The sequence below is a fragment of the Corvus brachyrhynchos genome, unplaced genomic scaffold (genome assembly GCF_000691975.1).
Source record: "Corvus brachyrhynchos isolate BGI_N302 unplaced genomic scaffold, ASM69197v1 scaffold25, whole genome shotgun sequence".
NCBI classification, from domain to species: Eukaryota; Metazoa; Chordata; class Aves; order Passeriformes; family Corvidae; genus Corvus; species Corvus brachyrhynchos.
Genome location: NW_008238313.1, coordinates 6,372 through 13,601, shown reverse-complemented (window position 1 = coordinate 13,601; position 7,230 = coordinate 6,372). Strand labels below are relative to the sequence as shown.

At 62.9% G+C, this 7,230-nt stretch overlaps 1 protein-coding gene across 1 annotated transcript in view; it reads right to left on the bottom strand.

Moving 5' to 3' along the window:
* The window catches only part of CAD (carbamoyl-phosphate synthetase 2, aspartate transcarbamylase, and dihydroorotase), a 29,067-nt gene that overhangs the window by 17,228 nt on the left and 4,609 nt on the right, over nt 1-7,230 (bottom strand). The window contains exons 10-36 of the mRNA XM_017733707.1: nt 7,213-7,228; nt 6,986-7,117; nt 6,551-6,784; nt 6,247-6,468; nt 5,713-5,901; nt 5,389-5,513; nt 5,176-5,309; nt 4,990-5,102; nt 4,640-4,890; nt 4,323-4,569; nt 4,113-4,211; nt 3,796-4,020; nt 3,537-3,719; nt 3,225-3,443; nt 2,972-3,139; nt 2,719-2,901; nt 2,542-2,646; nt 2,219-2,467; nt 1,928-2,009; nt 1,589-1,755; nt 1,281-1,445; nt 1,073-1,204; nt 794-995; nt 526-716; nt 317-457; nt 113-208; nt 4-43 (exon numbers count right to left, since the gene is read on the bottom strand). Of these exons, the coding sequence (XP_017589196.1) occupies nt 4-43; nt 113-208; nt 317-457; nt 526-716; nt 794-995; nt 1,073-1,204; nt 1,281-1,445; nt 1,589-1,755; nt 1,928-2,009; nt 2,219-2,467; nt 2,542-2,646; nt 2,719-2,901; nt 2,972-3,139; nt 3,225-3,443; nt 3,537-3,719; nt 3,796-4,020; nt 4,113-4,211; nt 4,323-4,569; nt 4,640-4,890; nt 4,990-5,102; nt 5,176-5,309; nt 5,389-5,513; nt 5,713-5,901; nt 6,247-6,468; nt 6,551-6,784; nt 6,986-7,117; nt 7,213-7,228 (4,310 nt within the window). The remainder of the gene's footprint in view (nt 1-3; nt 44-112; nt 209-316; nt 458-525; nt 717-793; nt 996-1,072; nt 1,205-1,280; nt 1,446-1,588; nt 1,756-1,927; nt 2,010-2,218; nt 2,468-2,541; nt 2,647-2,718; nt 2,902-2,971; nt 3,140-3,224; nt 3,444-3,536; nt 3,720-3,795; nt 4,021-4,112; nt 4,212-4,322; nt 4,570-4,639; nt 4,891-4,989; nt 5,103-5,175; nt 5,310-5,388; nt 5,514-5,712; nt 5,902-6,246; nt 6,469-6,550; nt 6,785-6,985; nt 7,118-7,212; nt 7,229-7,230) is intronic.

Sequence of the window (7,230 nt, the reverse complement as noted above, 5' to 3'; positions counted from 1 at the left end):
CACGCAGAACATCACCAGCCACGTGCCGGGACGGCTCAGGGGTCTGCAACGAGAGACCAAGCTGGAGCTAGGGCGGAGAGGGACCCCCTGCCATCTCAATGCACACCAGTACCTTCACACTCTCCTTGGTGGGGGCCCCGTGTGGCAGCAGTGCAGCTCCCGAGGACCACTTCTTCACATCCTGCCCGTAGCCAGGGGGCACCAGCACCTGCAGCCATGGCAGAGATGGGCTTGGGGAAACGAGGTCAGTGCTGGGGGACCCCCTCTGTGATGGGGGACACCCTCGATACAGGACTAAAAGGACCCAGGACCTTACCTGCCCATCAATGTAGGCAACCTCCCCACGCAGGACTACTCTCCGCACCGTCCCCTTCACCTTCATGCCCTCAAAGGGTGTCCAATGGGCCTTGGAGAAGACTGTGCTGCTGGGGATGATCCATTCGTGCTCCAGGTCCACCTGCCAGGACAGTGGGTCAGAGACAGAAGGGTGGAGGCTGGACCTGGGGCGGGTGGGCAAGGACCCACCTCCACATAGGTGTCCTCCTGCGCTGGTAGCCCAAAAATCTTGCGAGGGTTCTCATAGAGGCGCTGGACGATGTCCTCCACACTGAGTCGCCCCTCAGAGACGGCCGTCAGCAACAGCGGCAGCATCGTCTCCAGGCCAGGGTACCCGGGGGGCGGCTCCTGCCCCTGCTTCTCCGCCAGCGTGTGGGGTGCTGCAGGATAGGGCTGGTCACCGGAGGCTGTCCCTGCCCCTTTCCCTGCTCCATGGCCACCATTCCCTGGGACTTACCATGGTCAGTGGCGAAGCAGTCGATGATGTCCATGTTTTCCCAGAGCGCCTCCACGTCCTGGCGGGTGCCCAGCGCTGGCCGCACGGCTGCACGGCCCTTCCCAAGGCGCCCCAGGTCATCCTGGCTCAGGAAAAGGTGGTGCGGGGCCACCTCGCACGTCACCGGGATCCCCCTCTGCTTGGCCGCCTTGATGAGGATGATCTGGGGCAGCCGTGGTTAGGGGAGAACCCACAGGACCACACGCTCCATCCCTGGAACCCAGAGTTCACCCTGCTCACCTCCTCCCTGCGGGCCACGTGACAGATGTGGACAGGACGCTGGTACAGCTGGGCCACCATCAGCACGGCAGCCACCGTCTGCCGCTCTGCATGTGCCACGATGGGGAGGTGCCGCGGCCACTGCTCCAGGTGCTAGGGGAAATGGGGCTGGTGGGCACCGGTGCCGGGAGCGGATCTGCCCTGTGCCAGCCCCTGCGCTCCTGCTCACCTCCATCCACAGGGACACGTCGTCCATCTGCAGGCTGGAGAAGGTGTCGTTCAGGTACATCTTGAGCCCAGCGGCTGCCCCAGCCAGGGGGCCCAGAGTGCCAGCATTGTCCAAGGAAGCCCCCAGGAAGAGAGCGAAGTCACAGCGGGCCCCAGCCTCAGCCAGCTGCAGGACAAGAGGCAGTGGGTGCTGTGGTGGGACCAGTCCCACCACCGGCAGCAAGCCCACCATGGACAATGAGCCACCGTGGCTGGCACGGCAGCACCCAGGGAGAGGATGTGAGCATCAAGCTGGCAGCAGCCCCTCACCTTCTGTGCCAAGGCGAAAGTGGTGGCATCAGTGACAGCAGGGCTGGTGTTGGGCATGGCACACACCATAGTGACACCCCCAGCCAGGGCGGCTGCTGTGCCCGATGCAAAGTCCTCCTTGTGGGTGCCACCCGGCTCACGCAGGTGGACATGGACATCGATCAGGCCTGGGGAGTGTCAGTGTCAGCACTGGCAGCTGCTGGCCACAGGGGCTACGAGGGACGAGGGCCATCCCACCAGTGCAGCACAGAAACATCTCTCTCCACAGTGCCTGTGGATGTGCCCAGCCCGACTCCCAGCACTGTCCCAGTTCCATGCTGTCCCCCTGGCAGCACCCACCTGGCAGACGGATGAGTTTCTGGGATGTCATGCAGTCCACATGCATCTTCAGTGGCGGGGCTGCCCCAATCTGGCCCAGCGCCTGCAGAAACAGCAGCCATGAGGCAGGACCGTATGTCAGGAGCAGGGCCAGGGTGATGATGCCTGTCCGAGCTGCACCCCAAAAACAGTGACGCCCTGCACAGTGACACCCACACACAGCGCCTGCCCCACAGCACCCACAACAGGACTTCCACAACCTTGCTTTGCTCCCTTTCCTTGCACCCATGGTCCCCACATGCCCCAGCCCACCTCTACAAAAAGCTTTGTGCACTTGATGTCGATGATGAGGGGCACAGAGTAGTCGACAGCCAGGCGCCGGGTGCGGTACCCCTTGGTGACAAAGGAGGAGAGCCGGCGGCCCCCCGAGTTGCGCATAGAGAGGTTAATGACCATCTCAAAGTGGTTCTCAGCCAGGTAATCCAGGATGCTGCGCTGGGTCTCCCGGGCACCAGCCTCGCTACCATCTGCGTCCTCGAAGTGCCAGTCCACAGCCTTCACCTGCAGGCAGTGACCATGTCAGGGCCCTGCAACACCCTGGGCTGGCCCTGGCCCTGCAGGCCCCCAGCCCTGACCTTGATGCCGTGCTCGGTGTAGAAGTCAGCAGTGCCGAGGCTGGCGTAGAGGTTGTAGCCGAGGCTCTCCAGCGTCCGCACTGTGGGCAGCAGCTCACTCTTGTTCTGAAAGGAACCAGGGGCCGGTCAGACGGCAGAGAGGGAACCCCAGCCTCCCAGCACATTTACCCCACATACCTTGTAGCTGCCAATGGTCAGCAGGATGTTCTTCTTGGGAATCTTGAAGCCGGTGCTGAGCATGGCCTTCAGGTACGCCTCGCAGCGGTTCTCCCCAAAGCAGGCAACCTCGCCTGTGCTGGTCATCTCCACACCCAGCACCACATCAGCACCCGCCAGGCGTGAGAAGGAGAACTGGGGCACCTGGGGGCAAGGGGACATTCAGGGGCTGCCTGGCCTTGCACCCCAGCCTGGCCCTGTGGCCCCCACTCACCTTGACACCAACGATGCCTGTGCCTGTCATCAGCCCCACGGGCTCCACATCCTCACCCATGATCACCTGGCTGGCCAGAGCCACCAAGTCCACGCCCAGGGTCTTGGAGACAAAGGGGAAGGAGCGGGAGACACGGACATTGCACTCTATCACCTTCAGCTGGTCATCCTAGGAGAGAGGGGACAGAATGAGGCAGGGCTGAGGATGTGGGGTGCTCTCCCACTGGCACTGTGCAGTCCCCAGCCCCAGGTACCTTGGCGATGAGCTGCAGGTTGAAGGGCCCCGTGACCTGCAGCTCCTGCCCAATAGCGTGGACAATGGCCTTGATGCGCTCCAGAGTCTTGGGGGTGATGTCCTGCGGGGGGGTCACCAGTGTGGCATCACCTGAGTGCACCCCAGCATTCTCCACGTGCTCCGAGATGGCAATGGCCACCACCACACCGTCACAGGCCACCGCATCCACGTCAATCTCCTAGGAGCAGGAACATGGTCACAGCCTGTCCCTGGGGTGGGGGCAGGGGCTTTCAGGGGGCATCCTGGGGCTGGAGCAGCCTCCTGGATGGACCTTGGCCTCCTGGATGAACTTGGAAATCACAACAGGCTGCTCCTTGGACACAGCCACGGCGTTGCTCAGGAACTTCTCCAAATCGCTGTCCGAGTATGCGACGTTCATGGCAGCACCGCTCAGCACGTAGGAAGGGCGCACGACACAGGGGTACCCCACCTTGCAGCAGAAGTGCTTGGCTGACTGCGGGAGAGATGGAACCTCAGCACACACACGGAGAGCCACCCTGAGGCAGCCCTCTCCTGTTTGCTGGGCCCACCTCCATGTTGGAGAGCTCCTTCCAGAGGGGCTGGCTGATGCCAATGGAGTCGAGCAGGCGGGAGAACTTGAAGCGGTTCTCAGCTGAGTCTATGGCCTCCGGGGAGGTGCCCAGGATGCGGCACTGCTGCCGGTGCAGGGCCATGGCAATGTTATTGGGCAGCTGCCCGCCCATGGACAGGATCACGCCCTCAGGATTCTCCAACTCGTAGATGTCCATCACCACCTGCAGCACAGTGCGGGGCAGGGGGGCAGCTGGGGCCCAGCCATGGCAGCCCTCACCCAGCCCTGCAGCTGTCAGGGCCCCAGCCCCCTCACCTCGAAGGAAATCTCGTCAAAGTAGAGGCGATCACACATGTCGTAATCAGTGCTCACTGTCTCAGGGTTGTAGTTCACCATGATCGTCTTGAAGCCCATCTATTGAGGGGTGGGACAAGGTGAGCCCAGAGCCCCCAACCCCTACCCAGCCTCATCCGCTGACCAGGGACACCCAGCCCTCGCTCCACAGGGTGCTGGGGCCCATCTGACCTTGCGGAGCTCCTGGATGCAGCCAACGGCACACCAGTCGAACTCGACACTGCTGCCAATGCGGTAGACGCCGGAGCCAATGACCATGACATGAGGCTCACGGAAGGCCAGGTCGTGCTCAGAGCCGTTGTAGGTCAGGTACAGGTAGTTGGTTTGGGCTGGCCACTCTGCTGCCACCGTGTCGATCTGCTTCACCACCGGCAGAATCTTCAGGTCGCGTCGCATCTTCCGCACGGCCAGCTCGGTGCTGCGCAGAGCTGGGTGAGCGCCAGGACCGAGGCAGGGAGCAAAACAGGGCCTCCCCTTCCCCATCTCACCTGAGCACGGCCAGGGCCACCTGCTTATCGGAGAAACCGAGCTGCTTGGCGCGCTTGAGCACGGCGGGCGGCATGGTGCCCTGCTCACCACGGTACGACTCCAGCAGCACCGCGTGGTCCGTGATGTTCTTCATCTTGTGCAGGAACCAGCGGTCAATCTTGGTCAGCTCATAGAGCCGCTCGATGGAGTACCCAGCCCGCAGGGCTGCCGCCAGCACGAAGATTCGCTTGTCCGTTGGCGTCTCCAGCTCCTGCCAGGCCAGGAGTTGAGTGTGGCCAAGGGAGGCAGGTGGCCACGTCTCCCTCCAGAACAGCACAGCCAGCACAGACACCCAGACCCCAGTGCTCACCATGTCCGAGACCGGCTTCACAGTGTGATCGAAGCCCACACAGTTCTCGTCTACCATCCTCAGAGCCTTCTGGAATGCCTCCTCAAAGTTCCTCCCAACGGCCATGACCTCTCCTGCAGAAGGTGAGGTGAGCAAGCAGATCCCATGCCTACCACATGCCCAGCAGTGCTGCCCCCCTGCACTCACCCACGCTCTTCATGGAGCTGCCGATCTTAGTGCTGACACGCAGGAACTTGCTGAGGTCCCAGCGCGGGATCTTCACCACGCAGTAGTCCAGGCTGGGCTCAAAGCTGGCTGTGGTGGAGTTGGTGACAGAGTTCCTGAAGAGGTGACAGGCGTCAGCAGCTGGAGCCATCCCCTCAAGGCAGCACCTTGTCCCGCACTGTGGTGGAACCTTACCTGAGGAGGGGTAGGGGGATGCCCAGGGCAAGTTTGGCAGCCACATAGGCCAGCGGGTAACCAGTGGCCTTGCTGGCCAGGGCCGAGCTGCGGGAGAGCCGGGCGTTCACCTCAATGATGTAGTACTGTGGGCAGCGGGCAGGCAGGGTCAGTGGGTTCCGTGCAACAGGCCAAGCCGCTGACACGGCCAGACCTACTGCATCTCAGAAACGCTGCAGCGCCAGGGGGGCTGGTGCGGCACAGCCTCGTGGGACAGCATGGGGCAGGACCCAGATCCCCCCCGGGCAGGGCTAGCCAGGGATCAGGAGTGGGAGCTGGAAGTACCTGCTCTGACTCAGGGTTGAGGGCAAACTGGATGTTGCACTCGCCCACGATGCCCAGGTGCTGCACCACCTTGATGGCTGTGCGCCTCAGCATGAAGTACTCGGTGTCATTGAGGGTCTGACTGGGCGCCACCACGATGGACTCACCCGTGTGGATCCCCAGTGGGTCCAGGTTCTCCATATTGCACACCTGGCAGTAGCAGGGTCACTTCAGTCTTGCGGTTCCCCACTGCTCCATGTGCTGTCCATGGTGGGCTCCTCCCAGTTCCCACCACATCCTCCCCTGCCCAGCCAGGACTGGAATACACAGCATGTTCCACTGGGTGGACAGCTGGGGTAAACACCACAGCACAGGGGTGCAGGGCTCTGGTTCACAGGGTGCAGCTCCCAATGGCACACAGCAGCTGTGCCAGCACCATGGAAGGCACTGGGGAGCCCTCCCTGTGGACAAGGTGCACTGGGAGCCTCCAGCCCCCAGCACTTGCCCCACATCTATCCCTCTGCAGCAGCCCGGAGGCCTCCCTCCATCCCATACCGTGACACAGTTGTTGTAGGCATCTCGCACCACCTCATACTCAATCTCCTTCCAGCCTTTCAGGGACTTGTCTACCAGCACCTGGGACGTGTGGGTGAAGGCCTGGCTCACCAGAGCCACCAGCTCCTCCCGGCTGTTGGCAAAGCCGGAGCCCAGCCCCCCAAGGGCGTAGGCAGAGCGCACCAGCACTGGGTACCCCAACCGCTCAGCTGCCGCCTGCGCCTGCAAGGAGCAATGGGGCCATGGTGGGAACAGGAAGGACGGGACCCTGCCCTGCCCCACAGACCCCCAGACCACCCCAGACCTGCTCCAGGGAGGCAGCAGCCTCGCTGGGTGCCACGTGCTCCCCGATCTCCTCCATCTTCTCGACGAAGACCTTGCGATCCTCTGTCATCTCAATGGAGGCAACAGGGGTGCCCAGCACCCGCACGTGGTAACGCTCCAGAACACCCGCCTTGGTCAGCTCCACGCCACAGTTGAGGGCTGTCTGCCCCCCGAAGGTCAGCAGCACCCCATCGGGCCGCTCGTTCCGGATCACCTGGGAGGCACAGGGCGGTGGGACACAAACCATGGTGGGTCCTGTGTTTTCCAGCTGCCACTTCACCTGTGCTGCCCCACCCAGCTGTACATGCACCAGGCTCTAGGCCATCCCCCAGCCCAGCCCCACACTCATCCCGCAACTCTGCCATCCCTGCATCCCCAAATCGCCCCCTCCCAGCCAGCATCCCGGGGTGCTCACCTGGGTGACGTACTCAGGGGTGATGGGCAGGAAGTACACCTTGTCTGCCAGTCCCTTGGAGGTCTGGACTGTGGCGATGTTGGGGTTGATCAGCACTGTCTGGATGTTCTCCTCCTTCAGTGCTTTGATGGCCTTATGAGGAGCAGAGGGATCACACCTGGTGGCCCCGGGCCCCTGCCACCCCCCTGTGGCCCCTACCGCCCCCATGCCCTGGGGTGGGCACTCACCTGTGACCCTGAGTAGTC